Below are 19,812 nucleotides of genomic sequence, written 5' to 3'. Positions count from 1 at the left end.
GAAGAAGGGGCTACTCACTCACACCCAGTACAGTACTTGGATTAGAATTACTAGAGGTGGCCATATTACTCACCCGTTGAATTTACGTAGCGATAAATAATACTTGTGTTAAAAATAAATAAAATAAACTACAATGCGCAATAATTGTAAAAATAAAAAACGATTCAACCATTTGTAGAAAAGTACACATTCCAATGTACCTAATTTGGAAAAAAAAGTCTACATTTGACAATAAGGTATGTATTACTAAGTAGTTCATACTAAATACTATAAATTACTTTTAATAATGAAGAATAAAACTTCTCCGCACCCAAAATAGTTTCCCTCTTAATTTATATAATCCCTCATGCTAACTGGTCATGCTATCGAAACGGTATATCCCCATAGCTCTACATAGATTTTTAACGGACTAACACGCAATAAAAAGCTAATTTAACTAATAACTGAAAAATACACCTTACCTGTATTTTTTCAATGGCAATTTTTTTTTTTTTTAACACCAGATACTGTTGGTTTTCAGGCTAGCATGCAGAGGGCGACCCCATGATCCACATTCAATCCAGGGCCTCCAAAACCAGATGTTTGACTCATTTACACAATATAAAACATGGAATTATTAAAAACAGATCTTAAAACCTGAAGAACTCAGATTATAACACTTTTTCCCCACGTATAGATTTGTCTTTCTGGTCCGATGAAACGCAAGATTACATTTTTTTGGGCCATAATCCCAAAAGGTATGTTTAACAAAAACCAATTACTAATGTAAATACTGTCATTCTTTTGGGGGCTGTTTTTCTTCTGATGAAACAATTACTAATAGGACAAAGTCCTGGGAAATGGTCAACTGTTCTGCCTGTAATTTGTATCTTTATTGTTTTAAGCATTAAGGGACCGAAACAAGTCATTTTATTAATTTCATATTTTTTCAATTACTCACCCAATTGAATCGGCATCGACCTAAAAAAAATTCCATCACTCAAGCCCTAAAATATGCAAATAGTGCATATACCTACATGCAAATACATTACATAGATACACACATGAGAACAAGTGCTGTACAAATTACATTTTCATTCTTTATATTTTTTGCAGTCCACACAAAAGCATATCACACTTTGGCTGCATTTCAGAGCTGGGGGGAAAAAATGGAAGAACATCATGCATATTCTGTAAGGATTGCCGATCATCACTTGTTTCGGGGTGCTAAAATTGAATAGGATCTGATATGACAATTCTGTGAGTTGGTGAGTATAGTGTACATGATGCAATAACTTGACTTTAGAACACATTTCTCGCTAGCGTTCCATTTGTTTTTTTTTTAGAGCGTTTACAACAGAGATGTTCTTTAGAGGTCTTTGTGCATCCAAAAAATGGATGCTCCCATTGCGTCTCTGTAGGGGGTTGCTGTGAGAGTCTGAATCACAGGTGCACCTTCAGCTGGAGGAGGGATGGAGGGAGGTTGCGGAGGAGGAGGTATGAAAGAGGTCAGAGGTGGTGGTGGTGGTATCGGACAAGGAGGAGGAGGTCCATTAGTCCCAACAGGGTTCCCTTTTTCTACCTTTTGTGTTTGTTTTTGAATGTTAACCTCTGAATTAGGAATTGTGGAGAACCTGAGAAGCATCTCCATAGGAACAAACGACGCCCTGGCTCCTGCGTTCTGCACCGGCGTTGACAGCGTGTAGCCGAGGTGGGCGTAGAAGTGCTGCTTATCGTGGGTGGTCAAGCACAATCGTTTGAACCCTCGCCCTTTGGCATAGCGCTCAGTCTTCTCCATCAGAGTTCGCCCGTAGCCTTTCCCTCTCTCCGCCTTCGACACGACCACCGACTCTACAAACAGGGCGTCGCCGTGGCCTACGACTCTAGATAGCCGGGCGTGTCCCAGCATCTTCTCGGCATCTTTGGGACCCTGTAGGAGAACCAGGCAGATGGGGAAGTCCGGGCAGGATTTCTGCAGCGAGTGAACACGGGCAGCCTGGCTCCTCTGCCACTCAGAGTTGACCAGGTCAGCGCAGGGAAGCAGCAGGTCCAGGCGCAGGTGGATGGGAGTAACGCGGATCTCCTCTGCCGTTTCAGTTTGGCTCTTTGTTTCAATTTTATCATCCAAAATCGAAAGCTCAGAGACTCTCTGAAAATGAGGGTTCATATCAAGCCTGTCTCTGGTCACAGGCATTCCAGATTCAGTCCTGTGGTAATCATAGTAAGCCGTTATTCAATGTTAGAAAATGACCATGAACCGCAGGGGTTTTAGGCATTAACTGTGTATGAATCCACCAGTTGTCATTCACACAATGATTTCACACTGTACAATTACATTTAAGGGTAAATTGAGGCGAGATCATTGTTCAGTATAAAGATACTTTGAGATTTGTTTTGTCACTAAGTGCTGGGAAATCCCATTTACGCTTACATACAGTACAAGTGGCTTTCCCTAGTGACCAACAGAAGCAATAAGAAGACTGTAGAACTCGTGAATGATGGTAATCGGTCGTTTTACTAGTGAGCTGCTACTAGAAAAGTCCAAGACTATACTAGTACATGGGCATTGAGATGGAGATCATGGGCATTTAAAAAAACAAAAATACTCAAAATGTTTTTTCGGAAAGCAGTGCATTGATTAGAGCGCACTAGTGGAATACTCCCAAGAGTAACATTATTTCAAGTACTTTTCTGTCAAGTAAGTACGTTATTTTTGCACTTGTCGTAGACTGGACAGTTGGATGTTTGTCCCTCTTCGGCTGCTATTAAAAAAAAATAGAGGAAATGACGGAAGGCTAAGTTGAAGCTAGTTGATCATCCTAACTTTCAGCGTTAAGGTTGGGCGTAAAAAAAAGTTTCATATTAGCGTTGACGTTTTCTTGAGCAAGAAAGACCTACCGGTCGTTTCTATAACGTTACCTTCATGTCGCACTCGGTCGCCGGGTCCGCTCGCTCCTGAAACAGCCAGTCTGCCGTGTCCGCTCGCTCCTGAAACAGCCAGTCTGCCGTGTCCGCAGTTGCCTTTGCTTGTAGCACAAATGAGAACTGCCAAAAATTGCTCCAGGATCAACTTCTTCACTAAAAATACTGCCATGTCTTGGGGAAACGAGTGCCTGACACGCATCTGACCATGGCTCTTCCCGCTTGCGTGATCCTCGTCTGCCACCTTGCGCACAGGAGTTGTATTGTAACGACATGTGGCATATTGAGGGTGCCTGCCTACAAACACCGAGTAAACGAATTCATGCTTCAAAACACAGTATTAAATTATAGCATCCTCACTGAAATGCATCCATCCATTCAATATCATCTCAAAGTTTTGATTTAAAAAAATCTTACTCACACAAAAACTGAACAATAGCCCTACTCAACAACAGTTTTAGCAAAACGTTTATTTTTTTTTATTTTTTGCTCCCCCCCCACCATCCAGGACAACTCATTTAGGATAATCAAGAAGAAATGAGCACTAATAACTTTTTATTAGCTTTTTTTCTGTGTTTTAACATAGATGGAGGTTGAAATTATCATTTGGTCAAAATAAAACAAAAACAAAATAATTGAATATATGGTAGCAATACATTAATATTTAATTCAATACAATTAAGTGTGATGTCAATGATAGAATAACAAAGTCCCAGATATGGAAGATGCCATTGTTTTTAATCACTTCGTACTGTAATAATCACCAGCACTAACTGAACTCAACAGTCGAGGAAGAAATGGAGTGTCCTCACATTGTTCTGCACCCCAGCCTCACAGAGAGGAAACACTTTTATATATATATATATATATATATATATATTTATATATATATATATATATATTTATATATATATATATATATATAATATTTTATCAAAGCTTGTTTTTTTTATCGTCATAAAATGTTTCTAAAACTTTTGTCTTCATTAAACTCTTTTTTTGTTGTTGCATTTTTAATATATATTTTTTTATTTTAAGTTAGTCAGCTCAATTTTGTGTTTTTGCAAATGTGGTTTGTGTTTAGTTAACGTCCCCCCCTGTATCTGTGTGTGTGTCTGTGTGTCCTTGGCTGAGGCAACTCAGAGCTGTTAAAATGCTCTTATGATAGTAAATATACTGCCATACAAAGCGTGATTGATGCTGCATTTTGGAAAACGTTGTGAATGAAGTGTGTTTGTGTTCATTGTATGTCCAACTGCTGCTTTACCTGCATACAGGTGAATGCAGCTAAGACACTGGTGCTGAAAGCTTGAAGCGGCCGTGAAAAAAAATAGGTTATGTCCTTAAGTTATCTGCATGTATGTGTGTGTGTTTAGATTTATTAGGGAGTGCATGTGGAACAGAATATGTTGGTGGTCGTGTCGGTGTGCTCTATATGCAAAAGAAAATTCTATTTTATTCCTTTTCATGTGAACCAAATACAATTTCTCATGTTTGGACAGTATGAGTAAAGCTTATTATGCGTCTGTGTCGCCACTGTGTTTGTGTATGTGTATGTGTGTGTAATAGAAGGCACGGCGGGTGGAGTGGGAGGCTCAGTCTCTCAGGTCCATGCTCGAGCCGAACAGGGCCACCAGCTGCTCCTCGTAATGGGCGATGTTCCTCTTCATGATCTCTTTACAGGAGCCAAGGAGGCGCTCAAATGCTTGCACGTCTATTACTGCAAGAAGGAGTGCATCACGTGTGAGTGTGGAGTCAACTCAGATGCTCAAACATCAATTCTAGCCACACAATTACCATTTGACAGAGCTCATTTTGCTGCAACAAATTCGTATTAATTTGGAGAAACAAAATGGAATCCAAACCTACTAGAGTGGTACCTTGACTGTCTCGGTCCATGATATCAAATTATTCCTCTTTGAAATGAATTGAAATGTTATTCATCCATTCCAGCCTCCCAAAACCACAATCATTTTGTTACATGTTTTAAATATAGAAAAAACATAGTGTTGTATGGTAAAATAATAAAATAAAGAGATGCACAGAAATGTCAGCCACCAAATAATTTCGGCCAAAAATGACCACCACCGGCGATAAATAGTAGTCACGGCCGCCGTGCACTTGTTGCCGAACGGCTGCATAGGTGAGCTAGTAATGGCTGTATGTAGGTTGGTCGGCCGACGGCCAGTGTCCCGTTCGTCATCCGACCACCCCAGCCTTGTCGATCAATACGTTACGTTTCGTCGCTTGTCATCCGAATGGTTCGAATAATGCATTACACATTTATAATAAAGGGAATTATATTGATCCCTTTAAAAGGCATTTATTGAGCGCATTAACTCTTGAAGAAAAAAAACTAACACTTTTAAACAACTGGTACTGACAAATGTGCGAAAGGCAGACGGAGGTGTGTATTTCATCTTACCCAAACATTTGACATTGCCCAATGCGTAGGCTGAAGCAGCCCGGGGCTTGTTAGTGACCAAGGCCAGCTCCCCGAAGTACTGACCCCTGCTACAGCGTGCAATCTCCACCTCCGTATTGTCTGCATGGTCTGCCTTCGTCTGCACGGTGTTAGAGGAGGGAAGAGGATTAAAGGTTAGCAACCAGCGAGCGTATCACCATCTCCTACCTCACCCCCCGAAGCGAGGGAGGCACTCGGCAGCTGAGCCGATAGTCGTGATTCCCTCTGTTGCTTGGCAAAACCTTTTTAATGGGTAGTGTGGGTTGTCATAGCCAAAATAATTCATACAGAAACTACCTGGAAGACTGCTATAGTCAGCTAATATAATGACTTCTGTTTTAAAAATACATATTGTTTTCACTACTTTGCACACTGTGGATATGATAAACAATTGGATTCATACAATGTACATTACCAAACAGTATGAAATCCCGAGAGGTGTGAAAAGTACACACTGACGACATCTACTTCAACTTTTTGGTAGAGTTTGAGCCATGTTGACATGGCACAAAAAGATGTGAAGAAATAGTTAACAAACAGTTAACTCGCAAATGACTATAAATCTAGTGTATCAGTGTGGGATACAATTATTATGCAATATAAAATCAATCAACAGAAAGCTGTGAAATGCAAACTCTGCTTACTTTACTCTTCATCATGATCTTGACTTCCCCAGATTCTACAATGTAGAAGCAGTCAGCACTGTCTCCCTGTCAACAACAGATGCCGTTAAGTTTCTGTATCAAGTAACTTGTTTTTTGTTCCATTCTGAGACACATTTGAAATCTTTTGTCAAAAACAGCTCATATCAACATCCAGAGTTGAACAATTATTGCCTTTATATTAGCATAGGCTTAACCCATAAGACCAAAACATTCATGTATAATAAATCTGTTGTGTTTATTGTGGTATAGATTAATTTATTGCTTGTGTTCGTAAAAAAATAAAAGAAAAAAAAGCTTGCATATTAAATCACAATTGCAAAATTGGGATGGGGGTACACAATTACCAGTGAATTATTTTTCAAAATCATTCAGCCCTAAACACGCTACAGATGCCATGACACCACATGATTGGTAAACAACTGTCATGCTTAGCTCGCCTGCATGAGGTCAAATGTCAAGGGCTTACCTGTGTGATGATGCGCTCACCATCTGAAAACTGCTTTGCACCTAATACATCCACAATCTTCATCCTCTCCGTTGCCTGCACAGATTTAACGGGGTGGATGATGGATAAAAGATAATGAGAGAAATACTGGGAACAGAATGCTCTCATTAATGCAAACATGTTTGTGTCTATAGACATTTTCACCATGACGACACACGTAACTTGCATATGGCAATAGCTCTGATGGCACCACATCTAAACAAACGCTTGTCATTTAACCAAGGCAGCGCGACTGGGAAAATAGTGTTAAGGGCTTAAATGATTTTAGCCTTCTTCTCTACCACCGCAGTTTGAATGTGTAAAGTATCATTTGAAAAGAAGAGGTTACATAAGGTAAAGTGTTTCAGAGGAACACCCAACACTGGCCGCAATTTACATTTCAACTGTTGATTGATTGAAGAATACAAGTGGTGGAAATTCAGACAGTTAACCTGGCCACTGAGAGCCTGGCTAATTAATTTATCTTTCTGTTGCCCGGATAAGGCTAATGGAACAGATGTGCTCCTTTGACGCTTCAAAACTAGTCACCAGGCTAGCCATTATGTTGGCGCCTATTGTTTACAAACATAATAACATATTTATTGAAGACCCACTCTTTCAAGCATTGAACTCACCTCCAGGGATTTCAGTAGGGGCACAGACTCAATAAAACACTCATACATCTTTCGCTTCTTGGCATTGTTCTTCAAAATGAGTCTACGAAATGTGGCACGATCCTAAAGGGTGGGGGGGGGGGGGGGGAATCACAAGTAGATTATCTGACTTGTTGTTCCCTGTTTGTCCACTTGGGGGAAGAGCAGATCACCATTCATGGAAATGTAATTTCATTCTTAAGTCTTAGTGGGACAAGAGACAACATTGGCTTTATATCTACAAAAGGTTTCAGGTTTGAATGATGGCATATTTGGATGCTCTTACCAGTCCCCATAGTGATCCCTCCTGGGTGGCGATGATGGTAGCTGCACGTGGTGTGTTGTACATGAGTGCCAGCTCCCCGAAGCTCCCCTTATTGTCATACTGACCCACGCATGATCCTGATACCACAATGTCATACACACCTCTGGAGATTGAGACATCAAAGAATGAGAGAAACCTTGAATCAGTCCATGCACAGTCCAAGTACCGTGCGGCTAGAGTTCTAACATGCACAAATTTAGGAGATTGGCACAGTTCTATAGAATATTTCATTAGTTACAACTTACTAGTTTTCAAAAAGACCCTCTAAATGTTACTAAGCCACAAATCAGTGCGGCTCAGGCCCAACATATCTGACATTTTAATTCTACTTGGACAGAGCAGACCATTCAGGTTGGTTGGTTGAGGATCACTTGCTGTTCCCAGGGTTAAATCTAAAAATAGCAGTTGGCTTCTGTGAGATTAAAAAGAACATTTCACAGCCAATCATTTCTGATTTAGAGTCAAGAGGACACAAGTGCAGAATTCTAGTTGTGCCTTTCAGGCAGAGCATCTACCCAAATTCATGTATGTAGTTGTATTGTATTACCCGATATACATGATCAAAAGTGTGTTCATTAAAAATGGGCCAGTGTATAAATACGTATACGGGACAATTACATGTTTAAAATGCATGGTTTACAGGTACAGGTCTGTTGTTCTGTACCATGTCTTGCATCCACCTACAAGTTCTGAGGTTGAGAACTCAGGAGTTCTCCCACATTCTAAAAACATGTTGCTTAGTTACATTGAAGTCTCAATTGTCCTTAGGTGTTAATGGTTGTTTGTATATGCCCTGTGACTGGCTGGCGGCTAGTTCAGGGTGTACCTCAACTCTCACCCAAAGCCAGCTGGAATAGGCTGGATGAATCACTTAAGGATCTACTGCACTACTCCAACCGTCTTGACTTTGTGACTCATTCTGGTTTTTTGTATTACGCCGATTGGCAGTAATAGAAGTATACCACACTGGAGCACACCATGGAGCACTCACTAGCAATGTTCCCTCTAATCTGCACGCATGCACAATTGCACACTGCTCTGGTACACAGCAAATGTATACAGTGCATTAAAAAAATTCAAACCAGAGCTGTATTGGCATATGGTATTTTCTAATTTGCCTGATACAAAGAAATTCAAAAGTGTGCATGTCTGATGTTGCTCTCCATGGTCCAAGAATGCTCAAGGAGTTTGTATGAATGCTCAGACACATGGAAACTTAGAGGGAACATTGCTCACTAGTCTGAAAATCCATATTTGAAGTCTGAATGCATCCTTAGAGGATATACCATTTACATTTTTACAGTCCTGGGATAGTATGACTTGGCAGGCGTGCTGCTGGTAAAGGTCATCATTACACACCTCGTGCAGAGAAAACACAGAGAACAAAGGTTAGGATAGTGTGTATGCAGATGGGCAGATCACAATCAGTGGACTCTCACTGTACTGTACTGATGAGTAATTAGAGGCAGGGGTCGGGAAAGCAATAACCTTTAAAACTATGGTACTTTTGATTTTGCTCATTTGGCAAGTCCTTCACCCTTATTATTATTATTTTTTTTTTTTAGTAAACAGTTAGGAGTGTGCATGCCCTCTTGGTGCTATGTGGTCTAACAGTTTTGTGCTGTACTAACCTTAAAGGGGAAGTAAAGTCAAATATTCATATTGTCATATTCAAATCAGAATGCCGTGTTTAGGCTAGTGGGGGCGCATAGAACATAATATTGTAAGAAAATCGTTGACTTGACTTCCCATTTGACAGATAAAACTGTGAAAACGTGACACTATTGGTATCTTTACCGATCTATGACGTAGAAGTTATCCCCATCATCTCCCTGGTCAATCACATGCTCTTGGGGCTGAACCCGTAATTCAAACATTGCGTCCAGCACTTCAGAGAACTGCTCCTGAAGTTGGGATGAGAAGGACAAGAAAGGTGACACACAAAAAAAAGAAAAAAAGAGAGAAACAAGGAGCAACAGTGGAATTGAACGAGAAGCTTAAAAAAGGCATATCGCTCATGTGAGTAAGGCCCCTGGCGGGAGGACAAACAAACTATGTTTTCTCAAAGAGGCATGTGTGTAAAGGGGTGGGGGTGAGGGCATTTTTATTTTTAAATTCACATTTAGTGAAATTTTCCATGTTTCATAAGAATATGCATTCTGAAGACAATCATGCTATTCCTGGGGTACAGGTTGAACACAATCATTTATCATTGTGATACCACTGCGGTTCACACTGGGAACATACATTCTTATTCATTTCAAGCCAAAGCAGATGTAAATAAACACATTCATAATTTTTGGAAAATCCCACACATGGACGGATCTCAGGAGTTTTTACTATGACATTAATGATAAAGGACACAAAAAGGAACACAGGGTAAAGGGGACTAGCTTTTTGACACCAATGCGCATGCATGCCAAGTCATCCTTCCTATTATTTACCTGGTCCAGTGTTTTGAAGAGCAAGATGTCCCGACAGGCCTCCTGCAGTCTGCAGCGCTGTTGATCTGTTTTTGGATGAACCACTCTGGGCTCTGTGTCCTCATCATCCTCATCTGGATTGAATGCCTCTGCACACACTAGAGGGATATGCATATTTGATTAGATGTACTAAAATACACAGTATCAATTACTCAAGAAAAAAATATTCTACATTATTTGATATGCAAATATGGTTTTATTCAAGATGAGTCTTTAGTGAATTTGTAAGGTAAACAAACCTCTAGTTAAATCAGGCAGTAAGCTAACTAAAGCATTCCTTTGTGTATAACAGGTCTTGTATTGTATTCATCGTTTACTTGTGTACACAGTCAACTGGCATCAGGTAATTCTAGAGAGATCACCACTCTCACAGAAACATTCGCACTGCATTCATTTCTGCATGAATTAAAAGTCTTACTGAATATTGTTTAGCTGTGAAAATACGGCATTAGCCTAGACTGTCATTGGTCTGGTATTTTAGTTGGACGTCAATGAACATTGAGAATTATTGCCATAATTTCTCGAGGATAACACACATTAAAAATGTATACATCCAAAATTGAGGGGAGGCATTATACATGATTATAAGCAAAATAACAAAAATATATCTCATTGGATGGACTGTTAATCCGTATCTAAGGGTTGTGAAAAAGGTGTGCTTTCATTCCAATCTCATGTAATGCTTCATGCTACAAATCTATAAATACATAATTTTCGTTGTTCACCACCAATCATGATGGCCTTAAGAGTGGATTTTTCCCAAAACGGGGTGAGCGGAACATGGAAACGGCCGTAAATAAAAACATTTTTGACCTAATCTCCTGTTTTGTATAAAACTGGGTTGCTTACTCATACACCAAGAAGTCACGTCACCATTTCACAATGCTCTCACCACTCTGTAAACATTGGTGCATATCCAGGTGACGAGACTTCTGTCGCACACCAGGAAGCAGGTCAGAGGAAAGCTCAAGTATAGGCAGCCAAAACTGTTAGCAAGATAAGAGAACTTCTCCTTCCATAAAAAAAAGGTGTGTGAGGCTGAGCACAGCAAACCCCGATCTATCAAATTAATATACGGGATAGATAATACTTTAATTTCTGAGCATGGATGGCAGCAAACCAGGGAAACCATACTGGTAATACACGAGTACAAAGGAAAATCAGCTTTGGGGGGGGGGGGGGGGGGTGTATAAAGTACGAGTGTGTGCTATTCTCGAGAAATTACAGTACACAAGTAGGCAAAAAATGGAGCTGCATTGAACACAAGGCATATTCTTGGTAAGACGCTTGAAATTCTGCCCATGTCAACTTGTTTTTGCCTCGTAAGAGTTACAGATCATTAACACAGACACATCTAGAAACATTTCCCCCGACTATAACTTTATTAGTTTATCTTAATACAGTACATCAGTTCTGGTTCAAAAGTGGCCTCAAATGAGCCATATTATATAATAAAATGGCCTTGCAATTACTGCAAACCTACGAGACACCAATTCAAAATATGTCTACATCTTATGAATTCATGATGCCACTTTTAAAGGTAAGTGTTCGGCATTTTATAGTGGATGTGGAAAGTAGAAATCCTGTTTCAACAATTCCAATATATAAGACATTCGCAAAAAGACCAGTTGAATAACCATCACCCGGGTACAGGTTTCTGATTAATTAAAATGTATTTTCTTTTCTTTTTTCTTTTCATAGAAATTAATTGTTTAATGCCACCTGTTGGTTTGTGATCTTGAAGTCATAAAACTTTGTTTTCCCCTTTATAATATAAGCACTTTATTTTCCTGAACTTGGTGGCAGCAAATCTGCAAGTCTGACCTGATTTATTTATTGTGTATACATATTTAATAATTGATTAATAGTGAAATGCAGCCCCCTAGTTTGTTTGAATAATTTTTTTTAAATTACATTATGAGAATTTGTGACTGTTCTACCAGGTACAGTTGTACAAAAAAAAGGTTTACGGTACTCAGTCTAATTGAAGCCACTATAAAGCTGGGGAATAGGCATCAGAATCAACAGCAGTAGTAAAGATAGAAATCAGCTGACACACCAACAACCTAACCAAAGTGCAGCTGCTCTCCACTAAGGCTGACAAGTCAATTACTCATACTGTATGTATGGACAGTACAATGAAATGAAAAGGCCTTGTGATACACCAATCCGACGTCAGCTATCCCATGGCGTTGGCGCGTCGTGGAAAAATGACGACACATCCAATTAAAAAATGATGGCCAATATGGCTATATTTGTAAGTGTTAACTGTCCAAATACTGTCCAATACCCCTGAAAATGGAAGTACTTTTAAATGGCAAGCAAATGTTGTGTATGGAATCTTTTAAATAAAAAGCTGTAAGCCTACATTTCAAACATCATCACTTCGAATCCACTGTGATGCTGTATGAATAAAATAAAAAATCCCCAAACTGTCACTGCCCAAATACTTCTGGAGATTGTAATAAGGCTGTGCAGACAAGACACAGCCTACGCATATAGACTCATTGGTTCAAAACAGGCCAGTGACGGAGGCTGTCAATATCTGCTACTTGTATTTGACGTGCATGGTCAACACAATACGTGCACATACTGCAAAAAGGCCTGTTACCCAATGAAGTATGCAATATCGTAGTCATTGTGACTAGCCCTTAAGGGACATGACGTCAAAGATACAATAGTGAACTCGTAGGCATGCACTGACACACAAACAGGAATCTCACCTGACACTCTTCTGTTGAATCTGCTTGGTGGTGGGGCTGCAAACAGATAAGAATGGGGAGGAGCAAATGAACATCATTGTGTTTAAACATACAAATATTAAGACATCTTCTGTGTTACCTGGGTAGTATGTTTAACAATATACAGTGCAATTGTAAGTGGGGGAAATGGAATTTAAAAAGTAGGGATGGGAAAGTACCGATACCATGTATAGGTATAAGGCAGAGGTTCTCAATTAGAGATGTAAAAGGTCCAGATATTTTTGGGAGGAAAGGTTCACCTCTCCCCCTCTCTCGCTCTCTCTGTCCTCTCTCTCACAGTCACACTCACACACTCCGTCCCGGCCTCCCTCCCTTTCCCTTTCCCTTTCCCTTTCTCTTCCTTCCCTCCCTCCCTCCCTCCCTCCCTCCCTCCCTCCCTCCCTCCCTCCCTCAGGTGAATCATCATGTGCATTTTATGTAGTATTAGTGGAATCGGTAATTGGTATCTTTAAGTATTTAAGCGTGAATACTCAAACTGTTATCGCTCTAAAAAAAAGTAGCATTTACACCCCCCCCCCCACACACAAAGCAAAAAGGGCTGAAAATGTAGACAGTGAGTCATAATGATACTGGCCATAGAGAAAGATACATAGAAATTAAAGTTGAACACAAACACAGGCAAAACTAACAAACATGCTCTGACAGCAACACCTAATTACACTCAAATAAAACATTATTTTTCAGTGGCTTCACAATCTCATTAACGGATTAAATTCACACTCGATAGGACCCTCCCCATCACATAACCCTGTACTGGATAAGTGATATTGAATATTGACGGGCCGAAAACAATCACACTCAGTATTCAAAGTTGACAGAGGACAGAAAACTGGAGCACAGGGGGACAGCTTGTGGGAGCCGGAGAGCAGTTTTAGAGTTCTGGTACAACACCCATGGGTTCCAACTGGGATCCTCATAGCGCCAGGCAGCGTTCTTAGCGACTCAGCCATGGCACTTGGTGACCTGGAGCATAGTGTCTATTAGAGCGGAGTCAATTATTTGAGGAAATGCAAATTTTGAGCTTGTAACTTGAGTGCTGCACCCTTGACCGGAGTATTTATTAAGCTGTAGTGTCTAGGACGGACACTGCTGGATATGAATATAAATCAGGAATAATGAAGAGGCCATTCAAAAGAGGGTGTGCGCGTGTGGACATCTAGATGTGCATTGATTTGACGATCTTTTTTTTGGGTGATAATTCCAATGTGTTTTTATAATGTATAATAAATAATTATATATAAGAGTGGGCGATAATTATCGTCATCGATATTATCGTCAATGTTGCTTTCACGATATCCAATTTTACGTTATCGAATATTAATACTGTCCTGAAAAGAAAAAGAATGGCTCCATTAATTGGCTGCAAAGTAGGAAGAAGTGATGAAAGACCTCATTCGGCAAATCAGTGGGCAGGATTCAGTCAAGTGACCTGGAGGACGACAGCAGAGCAGAAGACTGCAGTGTTTTAAAGTCAGGAAATGGAGTTGAAGAAGTCTCTTGTCCGAGCGAGTAATTTAATAGCAAGACATAAGTCTGGAAATTATTCGGGGTCGACAAGACCAAAAGAACATCATAACGTGCTGGAAAAGAGCAATTCGCCGACGCTTGTTTCACCACAAAACATATGGAGGATTACGCAACTCCACAAGTACCACAACTACCGCTCAAGAAAAGATAAGTAAAGCAACACACTAAGAAAAACCTTCACCAAATTGAGCGAACACAAACTGTATCATTGACAACGCAGGTTAACATTGATGAGGCTTCATCAACGCCGCTATAATGCGAGCGGGTAAAAGTTGACCAGAGTCTCTCTTACCGTCAGTTTGTCCCACCATCATATCACCATGTAGCAAAAAAAAATAAAAAATAAAAATAAAATCCATTCTGACTACTGTAGTAAACACCTTTTGTCGTTCTGATTGCTGTAGTAGTTGGCAGTGGCGGACGAGTACTTAGTGCAGCTCAAAATGTGATGGTATCTGTCATTATGGAATGATAAGACAAATTTAATTGACAAATATGCACAAAAATCAATGAAAACGCCCTACATAGTCTGCACATAATAATGTTTTTCCTCTTTAAACATTGCCGTAACATTCACATTTTAAAATGTTTTGCAGAAGATATATGAAGCAAATTAAAATAAAAAGCACATTCAATTTAATATATTAAATTAAAAATAAGAACAAGAGTTGTTCAAAAATGCCGTAGAATATCATCAAAATATCATTAAGAGTTAAAAAAAAAAAAATATATATATATATATATATAGCAGGAATCAAGATACATTTTTTTGCAGCCCATATCGCCCACCCCTACATTAGGGTGAATATGTGTAAAGTTGAGAGCCAACTAACCCACATACACTTGCTTGATAATGCCGACATTGTTGCAGGCCAGAGGGGACATGGCTCTCCGTTGCGACACATGTCACATAGACACACATTAAGGGTGTACTGCTACCGTATTACCATCCTGTCAGATCCCATTAGATCTGGACTGTGAAGCTGAGAGACTGGAACATAATCATACATACACGCCACTTTCCTCACTCGCATGAAAAAGGGTGAGAGTCTCACACTTCTTTCTACGAGTCTTCCTAATCTTCATACTATTATTCAACGTTTAAGAGGCGAACTAGATTCAACTTATTTATAGCAACAATTGCAGGTGGGATCACCCAAGGTACCGGTATATTTTTCTTTCGAAATTGTGTTAGGGAAATATTGATTGATGAATTTCAAAACTATTGGCTAGTTCAACACTAAACACATTGCACAACACCTGAGCGAGCATTATACAAGAATATAACAAAAAAGCAATAGAGATGGGATGGCAGAATAAAATAACTACTTGTCTAACCTTATAAGTGAGTTAGGTAACCTGCCATCATATCAATTAAGTGTGTCCAATCCTGCTTTTCTCACTACTTCCCCACCTATATCATAAAGCTATTCCATTCTCACAGACTAACAATTATAGCATCCTTCATGCTTGCATTCTCTCATATTTTTTGCACTTGGCCCAAGTTAAAATTGAGACTTGTACAGATGATAATCGTTTTTGATCATATGTTGGAATAGAGAATATACTACTGGCACTGTGGATAAGTGCCCTGTCTATTGTTGAGTCTTCTTTGTTGATAATAGGTAGTTACTAAATAAGAATAGCACTGAGTAACATATTTCTGGAGGGAAAAAAAAGGTTACTCAGCGTAACTTATGAAAATTAAAGTCGGCTAACCACCACAATATGTTCAGGCCTGGTGTTGAACACACATTGTATATTGCATGAATGCAGTGCTGGAAATATTTCTGGTCACATTGCATGTGTGTTCAGTTGTGTGGGTGCACGAGTCTGCGTGTGCAAAGTGTTAAGTGCTCTCCCTACAGTCATGCGTTTGTGTGGTGTTTGTGGCAACGTGGCGATGCTGGTGGCTGTATGAAATGTACGCCTGAAGTTGCCGTGGCAACCTAACACAAAAAGGATCTCATTGCCATAACAACCCTACCCCGTTCACCCTCTCCTCGTCGTTTCTTAGCCGCATCCAACTCCCTTCTCCAATGTCTTGCTTGTAACAAGTGGCAACTCATCCCTCCATTTCCCCTTTCCTCCTTCCCCACCATCCCCCTCACAAGCTCTCGCTATCTGTCCCCCTCCCGCAGCGTACACTCACCATGTGCCATATCAGAACTGTTAGAGAGAAAATAGATGAGGGAGCCAAAATGGAAATTTGACACATTAGGTAGTTGATAGCAGACATTGTAAAAATGTCAACAGTGAGCTCCTTATGGCAAAGAAAGAAGATGAAAAGTTGTACTGAACAACCAGAAAATATTAAAGGCACGTGGACAAAGAGACTCACATGGGCGGATGAAGGAGGAACTCCAGGATGTGAACACTGATGGCATTGATTGGGGGGTGATAAATACGTACTCCTGATATGTGCTTAATAGAAAAGCAAAAACAACATGCATGGAAATAAAAACGTGTCCGTTAATTTTAAAGCAACACTCTAGGAACAGACACGTTTTTGCAGACTTGTCAAAATGACTTGTAAAAACAACTTCATCATCCTGATTCCTGCTTTGCTTGTCTGTGTCTGACCAAACATTAAAATTCGAGCCCGCTCCTAAATCTCGGCCGGTGGGAGGACAACACCTTGCAGTAAGTTGCAGGTGCTTTTGTTGTCATTTTGGCTGGGCTTACAACATTAGCCCTATTTTATAGTCATAAGTAACTGTCAATGGGCATCTTTTGGGGCAAATACTACTGAAACCTCAGTCTATACTTGATCAATAAATGTGGTCAACAAAGCATGTGATTTGAATGTGGTGGTAGGTTACAGTGCTCAACATAAATGAGTACACCCCACTAGATTTGCAAGAACACCTTTAGTTTCCTTTCAGAAATAATATTTTCTACGGGATACTACACAACAAAATGCCCCCACAAATGTGGGCCATTGATTGCAAACAAGATTTGTTAATTAGTGCATACAAAAAAAGTATTATTCCTAATTCTAGGCAGACATGTTGCTATCCATAAAAGTCATGGAAATCCTAGAAAATTATAAAAAAATTATTATTATTAGAAAATACTAAATATAGTCGTTTTTGTTGCAGGATACATACATTTTTTGCATTAGTTACGATCATTTGATTAAACTGAAGATTTGATAATCTATGCATTCTATTATAAACCTTACTTTCATGTTGTAAATTAAGCACATATTCTACACAAAACATTTTGTCAAAATTTGGGAAATTGTTCTTATGTTCATTGAGATATTGAATACAATTTTTACATTTTTCGTAGGGGGTGTACTCATATACAGTGCTGTTAAAAAGTTTGTGTTTGCTGGTATGCAGTGTTGACTTTTCACCAAACATGATTGGTTTAGTTGTGCCCAAACAGTTCAATTTTGGACTCATCTGTCCACAGAAGGGACTTCCAAAAAGCTTCAGGTTTGTCTAGGTACTCGCTGGCAAAGTTGAGATGGGCAGCTTTGATCTTTTTTTGTGAGCAGAGGCTTCTACCTGGCAAGCCTTCCATGAAAGCCTTGTCGATGGACTTTTCTTCTGATTCTTGAAGCATACACATGTTTCTCAGATGCAGCAAAAGAGGTCTGCAAATCCCTCAATGTGATGCACACGTTGGCTTTCACCTGAAGTACCATTTATCTTGTGGGTCTTGGTGATATTTTAGAAGGTCATCCACTTCTAGGCTGGAATGTAGTAATTTTCAGTGTTCTCTAGTTGCAGATGATCTGCTTCACAGTGGAATGAGGAAGCTCTTCTTTTTTTTTTGACGACTTTATAGCTTTCCCCAGACAGATGTACGGTCACTACCCACTTCCTGAGGTCCCCTGAGATTTTTCTTCCTCTCAGCATGACTGACCTGTATGGGTTCACCTGGGTAAGACTAAAGTGATGTGGTTTTGTCTCTGTTTCAGTCAGCACAATTTCTTCACTAAACCTCTCTCATTTCATTGGTCCAATCAGTGGTTAGCTTAGCTACCAATTTGTCCTACCTGATCCTACTTGACTGCTTGTTTTTAGCAATGGAGCTCAGGGTTCAGTTACTTTTGCACCTACATGAATGAACCAAAAACTCTTTTTAATTTAGTTTGGACTACACAATTGATTTTTTAAAAAGAACAATGCATTGAAATGCTAAACCTACACCTGATATTTCATATAAAATGTAATGGTTCAGATTGAACAACAAAATAAGGTTGAAACTATTGGAAAATCCAAATTGCTCAATAGGTTCAAAAACTTTTGCGCAGCACTGTATGCTGAGCACTGTATTTCTGAGCACAACCACATCCCAGTTAAAAAAGGGTGAGAACGGAGAACGTGAAACAGGAAACGAAAATACAGAGCAGTCTTCCAAATTAAAAGCATGGATTTCAATACAAGATATAATTAAACATCACACACTAAACAGCTTGGGGAAAAGAAGCTATACAACCATATTTTGATTGGGACTTTTTTTTCCTGGCCACTGGATTATTTGTTTCATTTTATTTATCTTTTTTTTTTTATCTAAATTTTCAGATTCATATTTTATCTATTTTTATTTGACTTGACATTCTTGCTTAGAATTAAAAAAGAAAAAAGAAAAGAAAAGTTACTCACCAGTTACTCAGCACTTAATAGTAATTTTTGTTCTTCCTTTTTTCCCCTCACACTCAAGTTAAATCAAGTCATATTATTTTTAAGCAACTTTTGACTACTCTAAACATCTCTGCATCAACTACAACGATTTCAAATCATAACAATTCAGCACCAAGAATGGCCAACACAGTGTCCCGATCCGATATTGATATCGGACATCAGTCAATATCGGATTCTTATCGGACTACATCCAAAATCTTGGCTATTAGCACTTATATACAAGCAGTCCATTCCAGCCACTGCTCGTGCTCTTCCACCCAGCAGCGTCTGGATGTAGCATGCAGCACCCGCGTGATCAAAACAACCGTCTGTTCGAAGGAGCTAACGCAAGTTTTGGATATCAATAACCTGGAATCGGAATCATTCAGATTTTAAAATGTTGGCACTAAATTTCCCAGTTTGCCCCGCGGAAAAAGCGTGAATGAAAAGAAAATGTGTGCCCAGCCTTCCCGCTACCGCAGGGTATGGCTTCTTCTTCAGGTCGGCCCGCTGCTCAGTGAAAGTTGCACTCATCTAGGCATGGGTGAAGCATGCATGATGTATACATAAAAAATTGAAAAAAATAAAAAATAAAATTTAAACTCCGCAATGCATCTTTAACTCATCCCTGAGGACCACCATAGCAAAATATCGAGCTTTGTATCACTTATTACTATTCCAACAAATTTGGATCTGCCTAATGGACAGAGCAAACAAGTAGTTCAACAGTATTTTGGGATCATTGAGTGGGTAATGAGACAAACATTTGCACTGTAATGTTTCCTTAGCAGAACAGTTTCTTTTCTGTTTGAACCATATCTGACAGTCAAATGGATGTATTAAAAAAAGACAGAGACACAGAGAGAGCGAGAGAGAGACTAGAGAACTAGAGTCATTGCAACAGAGGTTAC

The 19,812-nt window shown here is 39.5% G+C and overlaps 2 protein-coding genes across 5 annotated transcripts in view; both read right to left on the bottom strand.

Moving 5' to 3' along the window:
- Positions 1 to 1,054: 1,054 nt before the first annotated feature.
- naa80 (N-alpha-acetyltransferase 80, NatH catalytic subunit) lies at positions 1,055 to 3,295 on the bottom strand. Its single transcript, XM_086069928.1, has 2 exons — positions 2,899 to 3,295; positions 1,055 to 2,186 (listed from the first exon to the last, which is right to left on the bottom strand). The coding sequence occupies exon 2, from the start codon at positions 2,171 to 2,173 to the stop codon at positions 1,349 to 1,351; it is 825 nt and encodes a 274-aa protein (XP_085926054.1). The 5' UTR covers positions 2,174 to 2,186; positions 2,899 to 3,295; the 3' UTR covers positions 1,055 to 1,348.
- Positions 3,296 to 3,439: 144 nt separating this feature from the next.
- Positions 3,440 to 19,812, bottom strand: part of prkar2aa (protein kinase, cAMP-dependent, regulatory, type II, alpha A) — a 39,057-nt gene continuing 22,684 nt past the window's right edge. For 3 of the 4 annotated variants that reach the window (XM_086069922.1, XM_086069923.1, XM_086069924.1), the window contains 9 exons: positions 12,699 to 12,734; positions 9,937 to 10,073; positions 9,290 to 9,396; positions 7,454 to 7,595; positions 7,150 to 7,251; positions 6,497 to 6,571; positions 6,010 to 6,075; positions 5,327 to 5,465; positions 3,440 to 4,621 (listed from right to left, as the gene is read on the bottom strand). In XM_086069922.1, coding sequence (XP_085926048.1) covers positions 4,497 to 4,621; positions 5,327 to 5,465; positions 6,010 to 6,075; positions 6,497 to 6,571; positions 7,150 to 7,251; positions 7,454 to 7,595; positions 9,290 to 9,396; positions 9,937 to 10,073; positions 12,699 to 12,734 — 929 coding nt within the window. In that variant the 3' untranslated portion in view covers positions 3,440 to 4,496. The remainder of the gene's footprint in view (positions 4,622 to 5,326; positions 5,466 to 6,009; positions 6,076 to 6,496; positions 6,572 to 7,149; positions 7,252 to 7,453; positions 7,596 to 9,289; positions 9,397 to 9,936; positions 10,074 to 12,698; positions 12,735 to 19,812) is intronic. The other variant, XM_086069925.1, reaches the window with a different exon arrangement.

The sequence above is a fragment of the Leptonotus elevatus genome, chromosome 2, assembly GCF_054856555.1.
Source record: "Leptonotus elevatus isolate MCC_2025b chromosome 2, RoL_Lele_1.0, whole genome shotgun sequence".
In the NCBI taxonomy this organism is placed as follows: Eukaryota; Metazoa; Chordata; class Actinopteri; order Syngnathiformes; family Syngnathidae; genus Leptonotus; species Leptonotus elevatus.
Note: the sequence above shows the minus strand (reverse complement) of the source record. Positions and strands in the feature narration are given on the sequence as shown.